The sequence below is a fragment of the Lissotriton vulgaris genome, chromosome 5, assembly GCF_964263255.1.
Source record: "Lissotriton vulgaris chromosome 5, aLisVul1.2, whole genome shotgun sequence".
Taxonomy (NCBI): Eukaryota; Metazoa; Chordata; class Amphibia; order Caudata; family Salamandridae; genus Lissotriton; species Lissotriton vulgaris.
The window spans coordinates 982243545-982269651 of record NC_141693.1 but is presented as its reverse complement, the minus strand read 5'-3'; the positions used below and the strand labels follow the sequence as shown (position 1 = coordinate 982269651).

The window sequence follows — 26107 nt, the reverse complement described above, 5'->3', positions numbered from 1 at the left end:
TTTTAAGACAGCCATGTCAATATGATTTTTCCAGCTCAAATTACATTGGAGGTTAATTTCCAAATACATGAATGCCTCAACCTGTTCTAAGGGGATACCATTAACATTTATTGAGCCCCTGAAGGTATTCCGCTGGTTTAAGCACATGAACTTGGTTTTGGATGTATTTATCTCAAGTCCATGTGCTTTACAGAACTCACCGAAAGCATTAACTGCCTTCTGGAGCCCACTAGGAGTACGGGAAACTAGGAGCGTGTCGTCCGCAAACATGAGAACAGGCACACGCGCAGAGAGTGGAGTATGACATACTCTTTAGTAAAGGGGATTTCATGTAATGCCAGATTAGAGATATTACAGAGTGGCCTCTAGCAGTGGAGCCACACACAACAGGGCATACTAAAGAGGCTGCACTCCAAGGGAGAGTCAAAAACAAGAAGAGGAAAGCAAGTTATCAAGTAAACAGTAAGAAAACTAGAGTGCCAATAAAGCCAACCAATGATAAGCAATGGGAAGGCTGTAAGCTCACTGTAAGTTCACAATAGATCTTTTACTATTTAGACCTAAACATCACGGCAAAGCAGAACAAGCTTTGACAAAGCAAAAAGTCAAATACTTTGACAAAAATTAGAACAATTCAGGATTTTAGAGCACTTACCTTCATTTTTATCATTCTTTGCCATGCAGAGCTTAACAGCTTCAACGGCTCTGGGGCTGGTAAAAATGAGACCAGCATAATCTTCAGGGTGGGTTATCTGTTTAAGACACAAAGTATACATGGGTTGTGGAAATAACAGAAACTAAAAGCTCAAAGCATATTAAGAATAGTTTCTATCTGTCTACTCTCTCGCCACACCTGCACTTGTGTTGCACTCTTTTGCCTGGGTGTGCTTCTTCTCCCCCGCATTCCACATTGCTCTCTTTAGCTCGTCTTGTTTAACCAGGTTGCTTCCCTCCCCCAACTTAGTCATCCTTTTTAGGGCTTGTGTCCTGCTTTGCAGTACTCACACTGCTCGCGCAGGCGATAGCCCTTTTGTCCGGGGTTTGAAAACGGACCCTGGAATCGCACAAGATTGTGCGTGTGCTTTTCCTTTTGGGTTCCGCTATTGGGCTCTGTGTGTGTGTGTTTTTGTTAAACAGAGCACGCAATAGGCCAAAGGCATGCGCATTGCTCCGCCCATGGCCTATTGGTGTCTGTTACGCGCACATAAGCCCATATGTTTTCAATTATCATGCCCAGACACGGGCACAATAATTGAAAACATATGGCTCGCAGTGGCGCGCGCGCGAACACCACTCGCGGGCGTGTTGTTTTTACAATAGCAATCGCTTTCACGATCACTTTCAGTGCCGCTTGTTACATTTTGTTTCTATTTTTTACTACAGGGCTTTCGCGGTGTTTTTAAACAGCGCTTTTCTGCTTCTTTTTTATATGCCAATGCATGTACGACCGGTAAAGAAAAAAAGACACACGTCATTTTGTAGGCACGGATATGCATGTTGACCGCATGGCTACAAAATTACACAATGCTGTATATCATGGCTACAAAACCTTGGCAAAGCTAATATGCCCAATATGCAAGACTTATAGACTTTGCATATGCTTTCTTGCAAGTGGAAATGTTACTATGCAGGGCAGTTTGAGATTTGCCTCTTGCATACTGGTGTTTTTACTTGTAAGTAAATATGAGTTAACCCTTTCGCTGCGGCGGCTATTCCGCCGCAGCGCTAACGGGGCGGGGCGGCCGCGCGGCGGCCGCATGCTGGTGACAGAACCGCTTCGTCACCAGCCGTAGTTGAGCTGTGCTGGTGACGGAGCGGTTCCGTCATGACCCGACCCGCTCAATAGAACGGCCGCGCAGGCGCGAAATCAGCGCCGCGCAGGCGCGGCGGCCGGGCCATAACGGAACCGCTCCGTCATCAGCACAGCCCAACCATAGCTGATGACGGAGCGGTTCCGTCATCAGCAGGGGAGGGGTTAATACTGTTTTTAACAATATTTGATGTTTGCTGGGTCTTATTGGCTAGAAAACAGGCAATCAACACAAGCCACACTTCCCAAGATTAAACTAGATGTCTGCTTTTCAAAAATATCACGAGTTGCAGGTGTATCTGTCCGCAGGGCAAACCCATGGTCAAAAAACCACTGGCTTCCCACAAGCGATGAGCAGTGGCGGCTCCTCCGTTAGGGCGAAGGAGCATGCCTTACTGCCGCAGCCAGCAGATAAAAGCAAGTAAAATAAAATGATAATAAAGTAGTCTTATTATCATTTTATTTTACATGACGGAGCCGCAGCCGGGTCCAAGTCTTGAGGGCGAGGCCATACTCTGACAGCAGCAGGAGGAGTGGTGAGCACAGGGCACTGCAAGTGTGCAAGCCGGTTTGGATGGCCATCTTAGGCTAGCCAAACCATCATGCACACTTCGATATCTCCAGGCTATAGCATGGAAAAGAAGCAGGCACTGGCTGCCAGTCTCTTTAGGAGCGTAAAACCTCCCTGCCCCATCAAATCCCAGCGCTGCTCTCATGCTGGGTAGTAGTATTACCAACATGAGACCAGCATCTGGATTGGCACAGGGGAGTCTGGGAGCCTGTGATCAGGAGCAGAAGAGCACCGAAGCAGCTAGGTGGCAGGCAAGTTTTCTTTTTAATTAATTTTTTATTGTCCCCCTTGCTGCCCCAACACTTTTCCCTGCTGCCAACCGCCATTGGTGATGAGGTATGCCCATCTACGTATGATCAGCACTTTTTTTCTCAGTAGAAGTGTGGCAATGCAGGACTGTATGGTGGAGAATTCTGGTGTTCACCGGTACCTAAATACATTGCATTTTTAAATATCGTGGCATTAAGGGCAAAAAAACATTGTGTAATTTATGCAGTATCCCGGGTCTCTAGTTTTCATGAATGTAATGGTGGGCCAGAAAACAGGTGAAGATAAGACGTAGTATCCTTGATGACATGAGTAAAAAACAAAAAGGACTACTGACCTAGGTAATTCTTGATAGTGCACGTTACCCGACGCAGGGATCCTGACCTTTTCTCACATGTGTTTTTATCTTTTTACCTTGACCTTGTTATTGAGTGACTACAGAGTATGTCCCTCATGCTTTCCTGTGAAGTATCACTCATTACTGATTGAGGGTGAGATACTATTGCTCTGGTATTACCCTCGTTTTCACCTTCACTATATGTGCTGTGAAGTGTGAGTGAGTGGGTGAGTACTTTCTTGTATAGCGCATGGCTACCCTCGAGCATCCCAGCGCTGTAAGACCGGAGGACGTTAAAAGGCACTATTGAAACAAGAATGTCTTTAGTCACTTCCTGAAAGCCAGATGATTAGATTCATGCCTGATGTTGTCTAGGAGTTTATTCCATCCTTTGGCTGCTTGGACAGAAAGCAGGTGGCCGCCCATCCGGGCCAGCTTCACCCTAGGTACCACCAACAGATTTCGTTGGTTAGATCTAAGAGATCTCACCGATTGATGGCGACGAAACAGGGGATCAAGAATGGACGGGCCAGCATTATGGGTGGACTTATGCGCCAAACACAAGGTCTTGAACACAATCCTTTCCTGAATTGGTAGCCAATGAAGCAACCGAATTGAGGCCTTCGCCGAACATCATTTGGGAATTTTCATGAGCAAGCGAGTTGCACGGTTCTGCACAGATTGCAGAATTTTTATGGTAGCTGCTGGTGCCCCCATATAGACGGCATTTGCATAGTCCAGTCGTGAAAGAATCAACGACTGGACCAGTACACGTCTGGCTTCAAATGGGAGAAGATCTAAGACTTTTTAAGGACTCTCATCAATCCGTAACAGGTCACGGCCACCTTCTTGGCCTGGTATTGGAAGTCTAAGGAGGAGTCCAACCAGACCCCCAAGCTTTTTATTTTAGTCTTAGGCACCGGAGGAGGTCCCAGACAATGCGGCCACAGGGGGTCCAAATTGATTGGGGCTTTGTAGCCCAAAAGCATAATGTCTGTTTTGGCCCCATTTAGCTTTAAAAAAGACGAGGTCATCCATTCCAGGACTTTGGTGAGACACGGGGTCAGATTGTTGATCCCCTGATCTAAAGCATCGTCCCTCACCAATGAGACGACCAGCTGCGTGTCATCGGCGTAGGTAGGGTGGCATCTAAGGTGTAATTAAGCCACTTGTCAAAGGCTTCGTTAGCCACCACTGGGTCCTCATGGGGCATAGGCGGGCACCTCCTCAGGGCTGCCTCCCAGTCCTTGACCGTTAGTCTACACCAAACTCAACCAACTTTCTTTGACAGGGTAACCCTGTGATTCTGAATTGCTGGAGACCACACGAAAGAGAGTAGGACGTGGTCTGACCAAGGAACAAAGTAAGCCTGACCACATACGATGTTCGCAAGATTAGTAAAACAATGGTCTAGTAGGTGCCCAGCTACATGAGTGGAGCTAGCCACAATTTGTTCCAAATGTACTACCCCCATGGTATCCAGCAGACACTGCGTTGCAGCTGCATCGACTTCATCAAGATGAATATTGAGATCGCCCAAGATGGAAAAATTGGGGGCACTGCTGATGTAAAAAGAGATCTTATCTAGAAGGTTGTTACAGAAGTCGTGGTAATCACCCGGAGGTCTATAAACCAAAATCCCTGATAAAGTGCACGTGGGCAAAAAAAATATACAGAAGCCAAGACTCTCGCATCCTGTAAGTGGACTCTCAGAGGTTCTGCACCTAAAGATGTTCTTATGGATAATTGCCACCCCTCCTCCTCGCCCCGTCTGACGATGCATCGGTCAGCCAAGTCTCAGTTAAAAAGAGTACATCTAGACCTCGTTCCTCAATGATCAGATGGATTTCCACCTCATGCCTCGAGAGAGAGATCGGCAGTTTAACAGAGCAAATGTAAAAAGGTTGTTATTATCACTCACTGGCTTTAGAGGCTTACAATGTGGACAGCGGGATATTACCTCCTCTGGTAGTGGAGTAGTCAGGGGAGGTGCATCGGCAAACCAATGTCTTAAAGTACTCGTGCAGGGCGCTGTGCACTCTATCAGATGTACAACTGCCCTCAGGAGGTGTCCCTGAATTTGTCCCATGGTCCCATATTGTTGAGTACTTTTGGGGAAATCCCATGCCCGGTATATCATCTCCTTGATACGCAAACACCAGTCCATATTGCGTGCCCAACAGGCCACCTTCGGAAGTGTTCCGATCCCCCACAATCGAATAATGTCCCTCTCACCACCATTAAAATAAGGTAGCAGAAAAGCAAGACGTGTGTGGAAAAGGTTTAATTACTCCAGATCCCCAGGGCAGTCAACTGAGGAGTAAGCTTTAATGACTCTTTCAGGACTCTGGATATCTGTGGCTCAACTCCATCCCCGCACTCCTGGATCCTCTGGCAACTCCTGAGGATGTGAATCAGGAAACTTGGTGTTTGACATCCCCCGCGAACAGGTAGTAGTGGCTATTCTCCCCATTTTATACAGGCGTGTTCTAGTGCAGTAGGCTCTATTGAGTATTTTAAGTTATGAGTCGAAAGCCTGCTCCAATCACTGCCTACCTGGAGTACCAACAGACCTCACCCCAGTCCCCATCCTTCAGGTCAGTCTCCCATGTGCATAAGAGCTTCGCCAAGGTGTCATGTGTGTTGCGATTAGCCCAGAGAGAAATCAAAGAACAGGACCTCTTGGTTAAGGCTCCAGGTGACGATGATGTCCAAGAAGGGGACTGGGGCGCACCATCGAAGACACGCCTGGCGAGTGGGGGGAGGGAATGGGGGGGGGTTGTTGCCTTTTGGCATGAAGCAAGCTATGGCAGTTTATAGCACATATGTTGTTACCTCCCAGAAGCTGATAATGCTGAGCGATTTCATGCACGGGGATCAGTTATACTAAAACTGAACTTGGATATAACCTGAAACTGTTCAATAGGGAATGAGAAGGGGAATGTGACATGATGACTGGAATATACCGAAATGTCAGCAATGTACCAAATATATGTATACTAATCCCTGTTTGTTGCCACGAGTAAAGGATTAATAAAATCTGTATATATATAAAATGTGTGTTTGTGATTAGTGTCCTATATATTTGGGATACTGCATGTTTGTGTAGAAGGGCTAAAAGTACTCTGCACTCCAGGGGGGATTCATCTGCAACAGAGTCTAAAAGGGGTCTTCATCAACAATCAAGTCTAAACAGGGTCTATACCTACTCATCGCAAGTTTAAGTTGTAGGCAGCGAAACCACTGGGCTTTTGTCTGCTCATATTGTCGTTGGAGTTTGTCAGATAGGAGAAGTCCCTCAGGACTCCATATTTCCCCAAGTTTGAATATACCCATATGCCCCGTTTCTTAAAGCGGTCCACTGTTACTAGGTCTGCCAGCAGAGTCAAGAACCAAAGCGGTGTTTTCAATGTGAGTTTTTTCTCCCCACCCTAGTTCTTTAATTGCCACCCTCCATATTTTGATAACTGTGGATGGTGGGGTTGATATCCAACTCAGGGTAGTGGCACCTAAAACATCCCTGCAATACCAACTGGCTGACATGGCAGTCCTGTCCGTTTACACTAAGGGCTCATGCTGATCCTTGAATGCCTAATCGTTAACAATCAGGAGGTGAGAGGCCCAGTAGTGAAGCTGTAGGTTTGGTAAAGCTATACCTCTGTTACATGGGGACCGTGTCAGCATATGCAGTGCTGTTCTAGGGGTGCCTCCATCCTATAGCAGGGATCTCGTGATGCTATTAACCCCCCGAAGAAGGAGCCAGGGATCTCATAAGGTGTGTTTGCAATATATAGAGGAAGTGGGGGCTGGAATCATTTTAAACAAGACCTCCTGACCCATTAAGGAAAGGGGAGCTTCTTCTAGTTTCCCACATCTGTTTTGTAGTTCTCCAGTGCCCATCCAGGTTCCTACACATAAAGACTGACTCGTATTGAGTGACGTACACCCCCAAGTATGTGAACCCATCTGCTGTCCACTGTAGAATGCTCCCACATGCTGCCCGGGGTTGCCAGGGTATAAGTGGGTATGCTACTGATTTATGCTAATTAGAATGGACCCATGTGTATTCCCTGAATATGTGCAGCATCTCCAGAAGCCTAGGCTAGAGTGTTGTGGGTCTGTTACACAAAGTAGCATGTCATCAGAATACAGGGAGACAACATCCTCCCAATCCTCGTTCCACCAGAGACCTCTCAACTGTATATTGCAATGGATCCAGTTTCCCAGAGGTTCCACTGCCAGGGCATAGAGCAGGGGGGAAGGGGACATCCCTGCCCTTTCCCTCGTCCCAAGCAGAATTCTCTTGATACCACCCCATTTACTTTCATCTTTGCAATGGGGTCTCTATATAGTAGTTTGATCCAATTCAGCACCATTTTATGGAGGACTGCCACGGGGTAGGGACATTCCAGGGAGTCAAAGGCCTTTTCTGAATCAAGCAACAACACCACTGCCAGCTCCCAGATGTCCTTCACCCTGGCCAAGACCCCGAAGAGGCACCGATGATTATGTCTTGTTGCCCTATAGGGCATGAACCTGTACGGGACTGCACGTTTAAGCTTATCTATCACTTGGTAGAGGTGAATGGCTAGTACCTTGACCAGTACCTTGGGCTCCGAGTTCAGTAAGGATACTGGTCGGTATGAGGAGCAATCTCCTGGGGTTTACCCTGTTTATATAGGAGGGTGACTGAGGTCAATCCGAGGTCTCGAGCCATCATTCCTAGCTCAGAGGTACATCTCTAGGAGCATCTCTCCCAGTAGGCTCCCCATGCACTAACAAAATTCCACAGGATACCCATTGGGGCCCAGGGTTTTACCTGAATGCAGTTGTTTGATGTCTTGTAAGTATCAAGGACCCCCTGATGAGGATGCGACTCCTGGGTCAGGGACAACAATTTCTTGTAGGGATAAATACCCAGGCAGACTGAAAAGTACAAAAGCTGGCTGACTATAGAAACAATATACACATAAGATAGACGTATACATAATATGTCTATTGTGTAATTTATTTACTTTTTATGTATACGTCTATCTTATGTGTATATTAAAGTGTATCTTTTTGATATCATTTCAGTCCATTGCTTAAATCATTTTTTATAAATTTTGTGCTATTTTAACATTGTTTCTATAGTCAGCCAGCTTTTGTACTTTTCAGTCTGCCTGGGTATTTATCCCTACAAGAAAATGCAGTTGTTTGATGGCCTCTTGAATCACCACATCTAATTCTTGGTCCAGCCGTGCCGCGTCCTCCACGGAGAAGGCACTAGTTTTAAGGTCTATTGCGAACTTCTCTGTCTCCCAAAGGGCGCACCGCACCCTAGAGCAATAAAGGGACTTTAGATAGGAGGCAAAGGCCTCCGCTGTATTAGACCCCGCTTCGATGCGACACCTGTGAGGTACCTGTAAGTTATGGACCCATTGCTGGCCTTTTCCATGAGTGCCAGCCAGGACAACAACTTGCCTACTTATTGCACCCTAAGAGATTATGCTGCTTGCTATAGAAGAGTGCTCTTGCTTCACCCTCCATCACTTCTCTGTATTCCTCTCTTAGGACTTCTATATTGCGCAGATGTTCCCCCCGCAGGGCTTGGATGTAATCTACTTATTCCACCCCTACATTTTGTTTGGGGTCCCTAACCTTAACCTCCCTGTCCCTTTGCTTGTCTGCATGGATGGCAATGAGTTGTCCCCATGCTACCGCTTTATACGCTCATCACAGAGTTACTCTCGATGCCAACAACCCCATGTTCTCTTTCAGGTAGGAATCAGTGGTCGTCTCAGCTGTGTCCTAACATTCCAGTCGGTAAAAGCCAGGGGTCTAGCCTCAAGTCTGCACTAATCTGGGGGTCTTCATTTTTAAAGTGGTCAAGAGTAGGGAGTTATCTGAGATGCCCCAGTGCAGAAAATATGTGTTCTCAAATCTACCACCGTGCGTGACCGGGGTAAAGAAATAGTTTAGCCTTGTGAGGCTAAACTATGGTGGCCACATATGGGTACTCTTCTGTACTAGGGTGTGCATCTCTCCACAGTTCCAGAAGATCCAAGGCAGTGAGGAGGTGTTGCAGGCTTTTGTCTCCTCCTCTCTGGGGGTCAGCTAGTGTGAATCTATCCAGGTCCAGTTGTAGTGTCCGGTTTAAATCACCTCCCAAAACCACAAGACCATCTGTGCTAACCATTTCCCCATGTGGTCTAGCATGATCTACTGTAGGCTTTGCAGGAAGTACATTAACAGCACTGCCAGTTTTTCTGCATTCTCCCTGTATGGATACGTAACAGCCTTCTTTGTCTATCCTGGTTCATTCCACTGAGAGCTGGAGCAAGCTATGCATCAGAATGGCCGCTCCCCATGAATCAGAGGTGAACCCCGAGTGGGTCATGACTTTATATTGTCCCCTTCCTATAAATACACAGTTGGTTCTCACGAGGGGGGTCTCCTGTAGAAGGACCCGGTCTGGGTCTTGTCTACTAAGAAATCTAGCCGCTACACCACTCTTCAATTTGTGGCAGAGCCCATTGACATTCCGTGTGAGGATCGTCCGATTCAGACTCTGCTGTATCTCAGTTTTAATTCTTGTGAGTGTGTGTGTGTATGTCCCAGTGCTCCGTGGTGTACCTGTACAACTGATGTCCTTACACTCCCGCTACCTCAATTTACAAGGTGCCTATTGCCCTCCCTCATAAAACATATTAACTTACCAAACCGAGATGTAAGAGGAAAGAACAGTTTAGTATCAACCCCTTGGGATCACACAGGGTCCAAGGGGGGTAACAAGTAAAGGAAACAGGAAAAAAAGAAAAAAAAGTTTGAGAAGAGAACATTCTTGGTTTGTGATCCATTATATAACTGCCCACCGGTTCCATGGCACCCAGCTGTTCAGGAGAGTCATTGTGTAAGCATCAAGCATCATTCGCGAGCGCCAGTTTCTCACCCCTACTCTTGTTGGGGGTTGGGGGGAGGGGGTGAGTGTTGCTTTTTATTTTCAACTAGGTCCCAGGGGTCGCAAAGAGCCAGGACTTGCCATTAGAATTAGGATCTTATGCTTTACTGGAAAGCATCATATGTTGGATATTCAGCTTTCTCAGATCCGCTTTTGTCCTTTTAAAAGATCTGCCCTTCGCCTGTATTTCCTACGTGTAGTTGGAGAATACCATGACTGTGTTGTTTTCATCCTGTAAGGGAGGGGCATTGATACGTGCCACCCTAAGAGTGGCATCTTGGTCCCTTTAGTTGAGGACCTGAACGATAAGCGATAGGGCTCTGTCTCCAGGCCTGGGGGAGGTAGAGGGGAGGATACGGGTATCCCAAGTGCCCTTTTTGATCACTAAGTTTCCAGATAGGGTGGTGGGGTGGATTACCCTTTGGAGAAAGTCCTCGAGAAAGCTCTCCGGGTCTTTGCCTTCACATTGCTCCGGGAGGCCCACCACTCGGATATTGCATCAAGACCACCCTTCTGTGTCCTCTGCCCTCGTGTAGTCTTTGCATGGTCTCCTGTAGTTACCAGACTTTCCACAGCAGGATAGTGATTGAGTCAGAGTGCTCAGTGACTGTGTGCTCCACCACATTCACCCTAGATTAAAGTTTCTTACAGTCAAACATAATCGGGGCAATATCAATTGCCACTGCATCTATTTTGGGTTCTGTTCTGGTGCAGTTTGGATGTCTTTAATAGCTCGAAGCAGGTCTTTAATTGAGGGGTCCAGTCCCTCATTCATCTCTTGCACTTCCTCTAAATCTGCAGCTCTACCTTCTTTCTCGCGCCTAAAGGTGAATTTGTCGAGCTTGTTGGCTTGTGTCGATTTGTGCCCTTTTACTCGCCCCTCATGTTGTCGTGCAGGGATTAGACAGTACTACTCACTCCAGCGGCTCACTTAGTCTGTCGCTGTTGATCTTGAGGCAGCTGGTCAGCCTGCACCTTGGATGTGTCCAGGAGGTGGACCCCCCTCTGACAACAGTGCTCCTACCTCTCCCAATGCCTTGTGGCACACGCAGGGAGTGGGAGTAGGCCAACCTCTTGTCTGGCAGAGGACTCACAGCCTTCTAACCGCTGGGGGGCGGGCTCCACTCAACCAGATGGGCTCTCTACTTGCGTCCCTGTCTTCTTTGGTTTTCTGCTACCAGGCAGGAAGGATTACCTTCCTCTGGAGGGCTTTCTACTTTGTCCAACGGGGGCCTCGACTCCCCCAGGATCTCAGAGAAAAGCAATCCGTCCACAGGCTCCTCTAGATGGGCGCTTTGCTGTTAGTTATCTCCATCCCCCACCTACGCCCCACCTGTCCACGACCGCCGCCCAGAGTAGTCTTGCTCTACTCCTCAGGTGGGCCCTCAGAGTTGTCCTTGGGTTTCAGGCTCTCCTAGACTCAGGACCTGGCCTCGTGGGACAAGTTGTTTTGCCGCTTCAACACACAGAGCCTACGGATTCTGGCACCCACTTGGGTAGCTAGTCCCTGGTGTGGGCCCGGTGAGGGCCTACTTGCATGGAACAGGCTCCTACTGCCATCAGTATCGCTGCATTGCTCCTGGCATTCTAGTTGCGGGCCCGTGGCGACCGTTACTCCATTTCCACCACAGTATGAGAAGCTCATATGCTCCTAGCTCTGGCACTATGGGTTGGAACATCAGATCACAGTGCCACTAGGGCCCGGTCAATCAGTGCATCGTTAGGAGCTCAGTTGTGAGCAGATGGGCATCAGGTTTTCCCGACTGCAGCGGAAGCAGTCTATTAAAGCACCATCTTCCCACTTACATATCCCCCATACTGAGATTTGGGTTTTTTCCTTCAAGGCACACTAATAGGTGCTTCTTTGTTTGGGGCAAGTATGCCTACATCAATAGTGGTGTATTGTCTTATAAACAGTGTTGGACTGACAGGAACAGGACATAAACTATCTAACAATCTTCTGGAGGGAGCATAAGATCAGTCCTGATGAAAGTCGGGGACTCTTAGGAGGCCAAATATAATTGGCTGAAACATGATGACAATTCTGTAAGAGGGTGCAGGCACAAAAATAACCAAAGCCACCTCTATAATTTTTGTTTTAACCGTACCCAGGGCACCCAATATTAAAAAGAAACTGGAGTGTCCCTAATGTATTTTGTATTCTATAGACCCTGATCTTAAGCCCTCCCTAGAATATGGTCGAACCCATCCTGGTTTATAGGGACCAGCATGAGAGAAGATAATGATGATGATGCATGCCACTATTAGAGTGGGCGAGGGTTCGGGAAAAACAACAAAACAGATTTCCTCTCATGGGCCCTCCTTTACTCTGAGTCCTTGAGTTTTTTTTAAATAGGGTTAAAGGATACCTCTGCGTGTTTACTCTCGCGCCGTTCCTGCTCGAATGCCCTATTAGAGGGGCCTTTTTCATAAAATATCCCTTATAGTTGCTCTTTCTCATGTTTCAGGTAGATCCTTGGAGACTGAGTACACTACAGCAGTAAGTCTAAAGACTAACAAACCGTGTGTTTACCGCACACATTGAGTCCCAATAAAATGCGCTAATTTGTAAATCCGCATTAATTTCTTACTGCTTAAACGTTCCCTTATAAAAGGACACTAAAGTAGCGGCACGCGCTGTCATGCTGTAATTGCAGCACCCTCGGTTCTTACGGTCCGACCCCATGAATCACCGGGGGTGTCAGCCGCGCGCTCATTAAGATCCAGAGGCGACAGGAAATCAATAAAGTCATCAGGGCGCTGTGAAGAGCTTCTTCTTCCGGGTGGTTCCCTCTGTTTTCATTGGTTGCTTCCGAGGGAGTGGTCGTAAATCTCATATACCACATTACAAATGGGTTTTTGTGTCTGCCTTTCATCTACTTAATGAATTTGAAACGCACACGATAAAGAGGGTGAACACCTCCTCAAGGCAATAGCTTTATTCCTTGAGTTTTATCATTGCATAGGAGATCTACTGGCGGACATGTGGCGGACAGGCATGATAGGCCTCCTTTGAGCTGAGGTGCTTCCTTGCAAAGAGCCAAGACATCTGCGAGGACTTTTTAAAATGTATCGATGCTAATGGTGTTTGGTAAGGGTGCAACTTATATCTGAAATAAACAACTTGTATGATTTACTTGTTTGTCTGAAGGTCGGCATGCACAAGGAGAAGGACCTATTGCTGGGGATACTTGGCAAATTTTGCATAGGGCAAAAAAGAACTCTAGAGGCAGTTCTGGCGATGCATGCTACTTGGTGTACTGCAGAATCTATGGAAATATTGTGGAATGGCCAATTTGTAGGGTCTGATGATGTGGGAGCTGTCGCTCTACAGCAGTAGGATCACATTTACCCCTCAAGCAAGTCACCAATGTCCTCTCCCATGCATGAAATATTGCTAGGTTAATATTAAAATATTTAGCCTGTGAATTTCCTTTTTTTTTAAACTATTTAGGACTCCAAAGTACTCAAGTACTAGGACACTGCATACTTAGCCCTTAACTCTTGCATAAGAGGCGGAAAAGAAGCAGACTAACACAGATCAGATATTCCGAATTATCCATGACGAATCCAAATCCCAGAGCATTAGAAACAGCAAAATCAGTTTACCTTTTCAAAAAGGCTCCGAAGAGATACAAATTCGAAGGATAAAACGGGGATCAATGTTGCCTCAAACCCATGCAGTCTCAGCTCCTGTGGGCGGAAGAGAAAATAAAAAAATCAATGTGCCTGCTATCTCCAGGCATAAACAAGCAGCAGATAATTGCACACTTTCGCGTCCTTCGCATCACATTATTTACTAAACGGCAGCTATCGACGACCCTGTTATGGAAAATAGAGATCCAGCAATATTTACAGATTTGTTTGCAACTTTGCTGTGATCGCAGCTCACGTGCATCTGCTAAATTGATAAATTGTTTATGATGGTAAAAGGGAGAATCAAATGAGGCCCGCTATGCGCATTGTTAACAATGAACTGTGGAGCCGGTGTAGAAAGCGCCATCTTTTCCAATATAAACCATATATAATAAAACACAGCTCTGAAAGCTGCAACACAAAGGCCAACTACCTAATGATTATTAAGAAAGAGAAAAGCACGTTAATCCACACATTTTCTGGATTACTTTTCTGTGGCTAAGCAGCTGTAAAAACATACAATACATGTAAAACTTCTCAGTTCTGATCACACAATGGCCCAAAACCGTAAACAATATTGGACCCTAGTCACAAACTGCATTTGCAGTACGTTTAGCAGTGCCAATCATGTACTAGGAAATGTTATTCACAGTGTGGAGGTCTACGCCTTTGCCTCGCCTATCTTTTCTGCTTGGAGGTCTCCAACCCAACTATTGAGATCTCTGCCCACGTATGCCTATATTTCCGTAGTAACTGTTGGAGAGATACAGGAGTGGCTGGAAAATGGGGGATACTTACTACTAAATGGGAGGGGTTTGAAAAGGAGTAAGGACCGGGTTAAGAGAGGACTAGAGAAGGGTTTAGGGAAGGACATGCACCAACAAAAGATTAAGCCCTTTCCTAGTCACAAACCACACTTCTATAGATACTTCAGACACAAAATCACTATAACAGTTATAAGTGTGCTCAAGCTGAGTCCAAAAACACACATGGCCAACCACTGGAACTGCACCACACTCCCATAGATCAATGGAGGCAGAGATTAAAAATAAATTCTTTTAAGAAATAATGTTGCACTTGTTGAAATTAACTTATTTAAAAAAAAAATACATATATATATCCATTTAGTGATACAAAATATATAAACGTAAATAACATATTCAAAATATTTTAATAACCTTTGTAGTTTAAAAATGAAAAAGAATGAGAAAAAAAATAAATTTCTTCTGTACATCATTTTTAGGTCTCAGCCTAGCGTACACTGCGCAGCAGTGTCGTGCAGCCGAGATTTAATGTGTACAGTATGGGGGCTTGAACCCGCCCCTCTTTTCCATTGGCTGGCTTCCTAAACGGAGGCCAGCCATTGGAGGAGAGGGGCGTCACTCCGTGGAAGACGGGATTCGGGGAGTGTTTTTGGTGTTCTTTCTCTCCCTGACGTCATCGGCAGAGAGCACGCCCCTCATCACGCTGCCTGCAGGCCCAAGTCAGCTCTCTGATTGGTGTAGGGTCCTTATTAACCAATCAGAGGGCCGACTAGCGCGTACAGGCAGCGTGAGCAGACTCTGCCTCCTCTTCACACAGCACAGCCCGGCCACATACTTGTTCAACGTGAAAAGTGTTATGAAAAGTGTTTTTAATGTTATCTAATGAAAAGAACTCTGCAAATGAAAACGGGGCAGGTGAAAAAAATGAATGGGTGAGCACAGAAATGCCTATCATGCGAAGCCACATAAAGTGACCAGAGGGCGTGGGCGCGGACTCGCTTCCCACACACGGGAGCTCAGTCCGGGCTGCTCCTGCTCGCGCCTCATCCCTCGCTGTCCGACCGGAAGTGACGCCCCTTCACCTGCTGCTGCCGCCTCAGGCTATCCTGTTGTTGGAGTTGGCAGCGGCCGCTTGGGAGTGAGTACGCCAATCCGTCGCCTGCCTGCCCCTACTTCTCGTTCCAGCCGCCGCTGTAGGATGGGGATCCGAGCACCTCTGCTGCCCTTGGCGGCTTTGCTGCCGGTTGGAGTCGGGGAGTCCAAGCGCTCATTCCCCCCCCTCGTTGCTTGTGCTTTCTCTCCTCCCCCCCCCCTCGTTGGTTGTGCTTGCTCTCCTGCCCCCCTCGCTGGTTGTGCTTGATGTCCTGCCCCCTCGTTGCATGTGCTTGCTGTCCTGCCACCTCGTGCTTGCTGTCCTGCCCCCTCGTTGCTTGTGCTTGCTGTCCTGCCCCTCATTGCTTGTGCTTGCTCTCCTGCCCCCCCTCGTTGCTTGTGCTTGCTGTCCTGCCCTCTCGTTGCTTGTGCTTGCTGTCCTGCCCTCACGTTGCTTGTACTTGCTGTCCTGCACCCTCGTTGCTTGTGCTTGCTGTCCTGCCCCCTCATTGCTTGTGCGTGCTCTCCTGCCCCCTCGTTGCTTGTGCTTTCTGTCCTGCCCCCTCGTTGCTTGTGCTTGCTCTCCTGCCCCCCTCATTGCTTGTGCTTGCTCTCCTGCCCCCCCTCGTTGCTTGCGCTTGCTGTCCTGCCCCCTCATTGCTTGTGCTTGCTGTCCTGCCCCCTCGTTGCTTGTGCTTGCTCTCCTGCCCCCTTGTTGCTTGTGCTTGCCATCTTGCCCCCCTCGTTGCTTGTGCTTGCTGTCCTGCCCCCTCGTTGCTTGTGCTTGCTCTCCTGCCCCCCTCGTTGCTTGTGCTTGTTCTCCTGCCCCCCTCGTTGGTTGTGCTTGCTGTCCTGCCCCCTCGTTGCTTGTGCTTGCTGTCCTGCCCCCTCGTTGCTTGTGCTTTCTGTCCTGCCCCCTCGTTGCTTGTGCTTGCTCTCCAGCCCACCTTGTTGCTTGTGCTTGCTCTCCTGCCCCCTCGTTGCTTGTGCTTGCTCTCCTGCCCCCCTCGTTGCTTGTGCTTGCTGTCCTGCCCCCTCGTTGCTTGTGCTTGCTCTCCTGCCCCCCTTGTTGCTTGTGCTTGCTCTCCTGCCCCCTTGTTGCTTGTGCTTGCTCTCCTGCCCCCTCGTTGTTTGTGCTTGCTCTCCTGCCCCCCCTCGTTGGTTGTGCTTGCTCTCCTGCCCCCTCGTTGCTTGTGCTTGCTGTCCTGCCCCCTCGTTGCTTGTCCTTGCTCTCCTGCCCCCCCTCGTTGCTTGTGCTTGCTGTCCTGCCCCCTCGTTGCTTGTGCTTGCTCTCCTGCCCCCTCGTTGCTTCTGCTTGCTGTCCTGCCCCCTCGTTGCTTGTGCTTGCTCTCCTGCCCCTGCCCCCTCGTTGCTTATCTTGCTGTCCTGCCCCCTCGTTGGTTCTGCTTGCTGTCCTGCCCCCTCGTTGCTTGTGCTTGCTGTCCTGCCCCCTCGTTGCTTGTGCTTGTTGTATTTCTCAGGATTCTGTGGCCACTACGGAGATGCAAGAATGGGAAGGGGAGTGGCTTGTGCGTGGCGACGTCATGCAGAGGGCTGTGTCAAATTGCTAGTAGGAAGGTGACTGCCGTGGTGGGACATATACTGTGTGAAGACGTGCAAGGAGGTCTGTGGTGAGTCTGTAAAACGAGGAGGGAAAAGAGGGACGTGGTATCTGAAAGGACTGTCACTAAGTTTATATGGGGTTTACGGGTACGATGGATACATGTATAGTTTGTGTTATAAACGTATGCTCCTAACCAGTAATCCGCGCCTGTCCTTTGTGATTTTACTTGCACTTATTTCTGTGTGTTCCAATAGGTTTTGGCTAAGCTTTTGAATTTCTGCTAATGGTTTCAGTTTTTAGCAGGCCGTTTCTGTGGTGTTCGATGTCCACACAGTGACACATTAGCACATAATTCACTCCACCATCTCTTTACGGATCTTTAAACTCTTCTCTTCAAAATACATTTTTCGCAGTAACTCTCCTTGCCAAGTCCCCTCCAGGCATACGCTCTCACTGTTACATGACACTCTCAAGAGCGCATGACATGACACTCAAAAGTACTGTTTACGTTTTGTAGCCCTTGTTTTTCTTGCCCCTGCTTGTGATCGTTTTTTTCTTGTTTTTCTTGCTTCTGTTCCCTGGGGCGTTACTGGGCAGAGGGCTCTGTGTGTGTGTGTTCGGCCCTGTGTGTGTGTTGGGCTGGGTGTGTGTTGGGCTCTGTGTGTGTTGGGCTCTGTGTGTGTTGGGCTCTGTGTGTGTTGGGCTCTGTGTGTGTGTGCGGGGCTCTGTGTGTGGGGGGCTCTGTGTGTGTGGGGCTCTGTGTGCTTGTGATCATTTTTTTCTTGCCCCTGCTTGTGATTGTTTTTTTCTTGTCTTGCCCCTGCTTGTGATCGTTTTTTTCTTGCCCCTGCTTGTGATCGTTTTTTCTTGCCTCTGTTCCCTGGGGCGTTACTGGGCAGAGGTCTCTGTGTGTGTGTGTGTGTGTGTGTATGTGTGTTGGGCTCTGTGTGTGTGTTGAGCTCTGTGTGTGTGTTGGGCTCTGTGTGTGTTGGGCTCTGTGTGAGTGTTGGGCTCTGTGTGTGTGGGGCTCTGTGTGCTTGTGATCGTTTTTTTTCTTGCCCCTGCTTGTGATAATTTTTTCTTGCCTCTGTTCCCTGGGGCGTTACTGGGCAGAGGGCTCTGTGTGTGTGTGGGTGTGTGTGTGTGTGTGTGTGTGTGTGTGTGTTGGGCTCTGTGTGTGTGTTGGGCTCTGTGTGTGTGTTGGTCTCGGTGTGTGTGGGGGGCTCTGTATGTGGCTCTTTCTGTCTGTGTGTGTGGCTCTGTGTGTGTACGTGTGTGTGTGGCTCTGTGTGTGTGAGGTAGCTTTTTTGGTAGGTGGCTCTGTCTGTGTGAGGGTGGCTCTGTGTGTGTGGCTCTGTGTGGGTAGCTTTTCTTGTAGCTGGCTCTGTCTGTGTGAGGGTGGCTCTGTGTGTGTGTAGGTGGCTCTGTGTGGGTGGCTCTGTGTGTGTGTGGGTGGCTCTATGTGAATGACTCTGTGTGGGTGGCTCTGTATGTGTGTGTGGGTGGCTTTGTGTGGGTGGCTCTGTGTGTGGGTGCAAATGCAATAGGTCTCGCATTTGCGAGCGATCAAGCTATTGGCATTGTAAATGACAATGCCATTTATTGATATGTTTTAAAAACTAAAACATAAATAAAAAATAATGTAATGAGCAATGCCAACAGCTATAACTTTAACAATCCAGAGACCATTGCATTATAAATGCTTGTTTATAATTTGCTACTAGATAATGAATACATATAAACATTTTACTTTAGCAGGGATTTTTATTAAATGAAACTTCAAAATATGTAATATATTTAAATGAAGTATATAGTTATTTCAAAATTAAGTTAATAATGTAACTTATTATTTAGTTATACATTTAAAATAAAAACATAAAATTAATTTACATTTTGTGGCCTGCTCGACTCCATCTCCCCTGACATCGCCTTCTTCACCTAAACATGGATTAACCCCCACCTCAGCCTCGGACATCGTCGCCGCCATCCCCAACGGCTAAAAAAGCATCCACAAAGATGACTGCTCACCCGACTTGACACACCTCCACTTCCAGATCAACCCGAACCCACCCTCCGCGGCACCCTCGTCTAAAGTCCTCCTGGACCCAGGCCCCATTCAGCGAAGCCATAGCGGACTTCATTGCTCACCGCGCTCTCGCCTCAACAGACTACATCCTCCTCAGTGACCTGAATTTCCACCTGGCCAACCTCGACGACCACAACACCTCATCCCTACTGGAGAACATCCCCACCATCGAACTCAAAAAACTGGGCGCCTCTCCAACCCACTCAGCAGGACACACGCTCAACCCCATCTTCTCCCCAAGCAACAACATCTCCGTCAGCCACATCTCTGAGCTACACTGGACCGACCACCAGTGCACCTATTCTCCTTTACAAAACCTACTGTACACCACCACACCCACCGCTAACCTCGTAGAAGCTGGAACAGGGACACAGAAGGCCAGCTCACCACCTCCCTCAGCAAAAACCCACCACAGACATCCACGGGCGCAAACGCCTCAGTACACAACCTCCAACTTTGTATCTCCAACTGCGCCAACACACTTGCTTCCCTCAGGAAACCCTCTGGTAAGTGGCCCTCCAAGAAAGCCAGCTGGTTCTCTGCCGCCCTCTAAGAGTCCAGGTACACCTGCAGATGGCTTGAGAAAAGATGGAAGAGCAGCAAGATCTTGGCAGACTATGCATCCTTCAAAACCACTGTCACTGCACACCACCACTTCATCAGAACAACAAAGAAAACAGCCATACAGGAATGCCTCAATGCCAACGCACACAACAGCAAAAAACTCTTCACCATAGTCAACGTATCCACCAATTCCAGCACGGAGACAGCAGTCATTCCCCCCTCTCAAGACCTCTGCGACAACCATGCCACCTTCTTCCACTGCAAGATCAAGGAGATCTACAAAAGCTACGCATCCCAAGGTTCACCCTATCCACAATCACCACACCCAATGACTCCAGACCCTAGCAGGTTCTGAACCACCCTCACCTCTGACGAAACCCTCAGGATCAAGAGGAGCATCCACTCTGGAGCCCCCACAGATACCTGCCCTCACATCTTCACACAGATCTGGCACCTCCATCGCCCCGGAACTCCGCTGCACCATCAATTGCTCCAACCAGTCTGCCACTTTCTCTGAAGACTGGAAACACACAGAGATCAACCCCCTGCTGAAGAAACCCCCTGCTGAAGAAACTCTCTGCCAACCCGACGGACCTCAAGAAATACAGAAACCCTCTGCTCCCCTTCCCAGCCAGAGTCATCGAGAGGGCCATCAACACTCAACTCTCCGAGTTCATCGAAACAAACCACATCCTGGACCTCCCCAATCAAGCTTCAGAAGCAACCACAGCACCAAGACCACTCTCCTCTGCGCTACAGACGACATAGGCACCCTCCTCAACCCAGGTGAAACTGCAACCCTTATCCTCCTGGATCACTCGCCGTCTTCGACACAATCTCCCACCACAACCTCTGCTCAAGACTCCACGATGCCAGCATCCGTGACAAAGCCCTAAAATGGATCTGCTCCTTTCTTACTGGCTGAACACAGAGCGTTAGATTTCCACCGCTCTACTCAGAACCCACAGAGATCAGCTGAGGAGTGCCTCAGGGATTCTCTCAGAGCCCCACCCGTTTCAACAGCCACATGTTCCTGCTTGCAGCCATCGTCAGAAGCTACGGACTCAGAATCGCCTCATATGCCGACGACACCAAGCTGATTCTATCCCTCACAGACAAACCCACAGTCACCAAGAGCAACTTCCACAGTGGGATGAAGGCAGTCACCACCTGGATGAATGACAGCTGCCTCAAGCTCAACTCAGACAAGAACGAAGTTCTCATCCTGGGCTCCATCCCCTCTGCCTAAGACGACTCCTAGTGACCCACAGCACTCAGAACCTCCCCCACGCCCGGGGACCAGGCACAAAACCTTTGCATCATCCCGGACTCCTCGCTCTCAATGAACCACCAAATCAACTGTCTAGTCTTCCTGCTTCCACACGCTCCGCCTGCTTCGGAAGATTTTCAAGTGGATCCCCACCAAGTCCAGGAAAACGGTCACCCATGCACTTGTCAGCAGCAGACTGGACTACGGCAATGCACTCTACGCCGGCACCACCCAAAAACTCCTAAAGAAACTGCAGAACATCCAGAACGCCTCCGCCAGACTCATCCTGAACATCCCCCGCCGCAACCACATCACCAGCCACCTGAGAAACCTCCATTGGCTCCCAATCAACAAAAGAATTACCTTCAAGCTCCTCACGCACGCATACAAAGCCCTCCACAATGTCGGACGTGCATACCTCAACCACTGCAAGCAGAGCGAGGTAGTGGTGGATATACGGTCGCACTTCAAAACATCTCAGATAAACGGTCTAGTATGAACAATTTAACTCTGCAACAATAAGTACATTTGGTGCCTCTTAGGGTAAGATACCTCAGTACCCAGGGTATCGATAACACAAGAAACAAGAGTAACTTGTATAACGTAATCAACACAAAGAAAATCCTGGCACTCCTAACATTTCACATCAATTCAATTGTGATACTCTATTTCACCAAAAGCACATGGATGAGGAGAGATTCCTCCTCTTTCAGGAAACCACAAGAACTGTCCAATTAGAAAATTCTTGGTAAATGTATTAAAAATAGCAAGACAGAATTGCCACATTACAATCTGTCACTAAATTCATACAACAATGTTTATGTAAAGTGCATAGTGGTCCAGTCCTCGTTGCGAAGAACACCGATCACAGCCAACGCGCGCTTCGTCACCACCGTGACTTTCTCAAGGCTCTTGAACTGCTCGACTAGTTGTTGGAAAAATCTGCGGCTCTGTGGTCACGAATAGGAAGATTCTCCTGAACTGGCATTCCGTAGTTAAAACGCACAGGAACGTTCCCTTGATTCCTATTCAGTTCTGAGACAGGAGATCCGCCCTCCTTTGAAAATCTTTCATAAAGATGTCAAAACAGCAGCATTAATGATTCCTCGTAATGTGGTCAAGCCGTGTTCAATTGTTAAGGGCACTATGATAGGACCCTTTACGTTCCTTCTTTTTTATTCAGTTCTGAGACAGGAGATTCGCCTTCCATAAAAATTCTTTCCATATAGGTATGTAAACAGTAACATTAATGATCCCTCATCATATGGTCAGACCGTATTCAAATGATAAGACCCTTAAATACAGGGTTCATGTGGCCTCTGCAATCCATTCCTCCTGTAACGGCAACCACTGCCTCTCCTTCTACACACCCACCAGACATCTCCGCTCTGCCCAACTTGCCCTGGCCACCATCTCATGAATCCACAGGACAACGGCTGGAGAAAGATCCTTCTTCCAAGACCTGGAACCCTGACTCTACATCTCAGGCAATCACCGCTGCTGCCTCAATTCAGGAAGGACCTCAAGACCTGGCTCTTCGACTGAACCGCAGTCGCCCCCCCGCACCCCCCCCTCCCGCGCCCTGAAAACCTAACGGGTGAGTAGTCACACTTTACAAGAAAACTGAGTGATTGATTAATATATACCAAGAAATTGTTTTTGTTAATTATTTTTTAAGTTATTCAAACTTGTTTACTATTCCTTATACTTTATCATAAGGACTGCGGAGATCGCCACTTATTTGTGAAAAGTTACTTCTAGTAACTTTACACTCATACATTAGGCTTCACCCCCTGAACTTAGGGAGTGAAGAAAATAAGTCTACACTTTACATCAAAGTTACACTCTTAAATGCTAAGCATCCAGAAGTTGTAAATGTACTTCAGTGTATGGGTAAACTTACACACTTAGATTTACTCACGTCTAAATTTACCTTTGTGAAGAGGCCCCTGTATTCCTACAGGTGCTTGCCTAAGCTTGGAGACAAGTACATTTCCAATTTTGGGGAATTCAAGTGGATGGCAAAAGTACTCTTAGGAAGCTGCACCGCTTTGCATGACTTGCTCTGGAATTTTTGAGTATTTCAAGCTTTTTTATGGGTGAAATCATTTTTACATGAATCAATGTAGCAGGTGCACATTTATGCAAGCATAAATACTTTGCAAAGGAGCATTTGCAATGCAAACCTTTTCTCTTTTTTCTCTTCGCTGAAGGAAATATTTATCTCCCTGGAGAAACCCATTCCCCTGCACCCCATCAATTTTGTGAGTGTTTCGTCCCCTGTAAGATGGATAGGGGTTTGCACCTATGCGTCATTAGAGAACATTTCTCTTCCTTTCCAGGGTGCAAATGGGCCTGCTAAACGTTTGTGAATCCCCACAAACATGCGGACCCTCTGGGTGTTCACCATATCAGACGGGCATCCCCAACCCAAAATGCTCAAACCGTGCCTCCAGGAGTAGATTTCCTCAACCAGAATACTTCTAATTGCAACTGTAAGTTCAAATTCTGAGAACGCAAAGCGTGAACTACACTTGTGATTGAAAGTAACTGTGCAACTAGTTTTAACCGACTTTCGGCAGAGTGGAAACGTGAGCAGAAAAACAGTTTATATTAATGGTAAAACTCGTGGCTGGCAATTTCACAAAGAACTGCTGAATATCCACTCTGCTCACCCCAAAACCATTCCAATATTATACAAATCGAATACATGTGTCAGGTGTTCCACCCTATTTTACTATGTATATGCAAAATATAGTGCTTCGGGTTCTCCATCAGTGCTACGCGAGCGCTACATATACGGTGCAATAAAGTGTGAGTATCTCATCCATACAAGGGTATTCTACTGCTACGTCCACAAAACTGAAGAAATGCACTTTACAGTCGAAAAAACATGCTACACTTTATTTTTACAGCATTTCCGCGACTTTTAGAAATAAAAGGAATGTCCATCTGTCAGCTGCACTGATAATATGACGTGTTTGCATTTCATGCTTTACTGATAGTGAGGGGCAGCAGGAATGTTTCTTACCCAGCCTAAGCGCCCACCCACACACACACACACACACACACACACTCACACTCACACCCCCAGCGTTCTTGTGCTCACTCACCTCCACGTACGGGTCCGGCCCCGACTCATTGTCTTTGGGGTCCTTCAACAGCAGCGCCTTCATTTTGTTGGCTCTGGGGTCAGCGAAGGGCTCTAAAAGAACACAAAGTAAATGGTTGGTTATACCAGGCCTAGCGCTCGGAGGCAGCAACCTAGGCTCTGTCAGGGCGGTCAGGCGAGCAGGCAGGGTCGCTCCTCGAGCGGTGAGTTGGCATTAAGCGGCACTCGCTGGGGAGCTTTCGCCGTCACAGATAAGGCCTCTTAGATGCAAGGCTGGTGGACTCAGATTAGGATGTGCAACCGCAATTTAACACAAAAAAACATGGCGCCCACACGACTACGTGTGCCAAGAAGTAGAAGTCTAAGGTAAGGAAAGACATGGTTGAACAGGACGACAAAAGGCATCTTTAAATTACCCGAGATCATTGTTTTGAGCAGTGCTGCTATGAAATCACAGTATTAATAGCAAGGCCTGCATGTGCGAATATTTTAAGCATAATGTGGTTCATTCTGCTAACAAGCGATTAATACTTCTGACCGTACAGAGGGGGAGGAAGGGAGACATAGGCCATACTGTAACAAAAAAAAAGAAGCACTGACAAAACCAATAGGTCAGGGTTTAATGTGCTAACGCTTGTGATCAAAGGCAATTAAATTATGATCTTTAAAAGTATGGCATGTAAAAATGTTTATCACATTAAAGTCTGCTTTTTTGGCTTTGCTGATGCTGAATGAAAAGTAGCAAAAAAAGGATTGTTTCTGTATAGAATGCATATGTGGCATAACTACTGTGATGACTGAATGCACATTTCAGATGTAAAATAATACCCTCATGCATTCCAATGGATTCACTTACTAGGAAGCTTAATGATACACCAAAACAATAGCATGAGCTGAGAGAGTAATATTCCTTTGGGAGGAGCCAAGAAATGGTAACAATAGTCACCTTACTGATAGTCTGTCACGCCAGAACAAAAAACAATTTGCCTTGTGTTGCGTGATAAAAGACAACATTTGGGGCGGCGTGAGTTCCTCCAGACCTGGGGCCAGTGCCGCTGCAGCAATGATAGTTACACTCTTGTGGTTATAGCTTCTTCAGTCCTATTCAGTGCTTTAAATGAGCAGGCACTGAGTACCTGCACTCCTTCATTGTTAGGGGGAGTGTACCTGCACTTCTCAGCATAAGTGCACTGCTTTCAATTGGTGAGTATCACCACTTCTGAGAACCTAGTAGGTTCTCTGGTATTGGGTGCCTGCATGTAATAACCTGTATCATATGTATCTTGTTACTTTCTCCCTAGCTGCTCAGCCAGTCTGAATGTGGTGCGTGGAATGTTGGTGTGATGGTCTTGAATGGAATGTTTGGGAGCCTGGATGCTGGAGTGTGTCAGTTGGAGTATGGGCTGAGCAGCAGGCAGACTGCTCCTGGTGGGGCTGCATCACATGAACTTTACAACTTGTAACTACAACCTAATAAATCTACCTGAAGTACATCACAGCTACCTGGAGTTAATTACTATACTGCACTTCTATTTTCCATTTCAAGCATTGGTCCAATGGTATTTTTGACCGAGCCACTCAAGACTTGTGATTATCATAAACTACAACGCCCTTCTCCTCCTGCATGGAAAACTCTCAACACACACCCTACCATCTGGCACAACGCTACGCCGCCAACATACATCTTTAATCCATGCACCACTGCCCCAATTCTTTCATTTGTGGGTGAATCATTGGATAGGCTGAGAGAATGTTGTTGCCAGGATAGGCAGCTAGGGGTGGAGAAGCCCTTGTCAGATAAGGATGTCACCAGAAACAAACGTAGCTGGGGTAAATCTACAGCCCATACTTGGGTCATCAACTTTATATCAAGAAGAGAAACTATAAGACTAGACGGACCTGGTACTCCACCCTGCATGTCACCCCGTCTTTTAATTTAAATCATTTGACAGCATATCAACACAAACAGATAATCCAAAAATAATGGCCCTGTTTTATTCAGAAAACCAATGCAGTCAAAAAACTACTTTTCCTTCTGAGACACTCTGCCTATACCCTCTTAGTAAGCAATTGTGTGCGTCTCTTATCCGCACA

General features: G+C 47.4%; 1 protein-coding gene across 2 annotated transcripts in view; it reads right to left on the bottom strand.

Annotated features, from left to right (window-relative positions):
• UROS (uroporphyrinogen III synthase) overlaps positions 1-26107 on the bottom strand; it is a 516510-nt gene that overhangs the window by 328455 nt on the left and 161948 nt on the right. Inside the window, exons 3-5 of one of the 2 annotated variants that reach the window (XM_086922572.1) lie at positions 24015-24106; positions 13535-13618; positions 656-752 (exon numbers count right to left, since the gene is read on the bottom strand). In XM_086922572.1, the coding sequence (XP_086778698.1) occupies positions 656-752; positions 13535-13618; positions 24015-24077 (244 nt within the window). In that variant the 5' untranslated portion in view covers positions 24078-24106. Of the gene's footprint in view, positions 1-655; positions 1695-1982; positions 2976-13534; positions 13619-24014; positions 24107-26107 lie in introns of those variants that run through there. The other variant, XM_086922573.1, reaches the window with a different exon arrangement.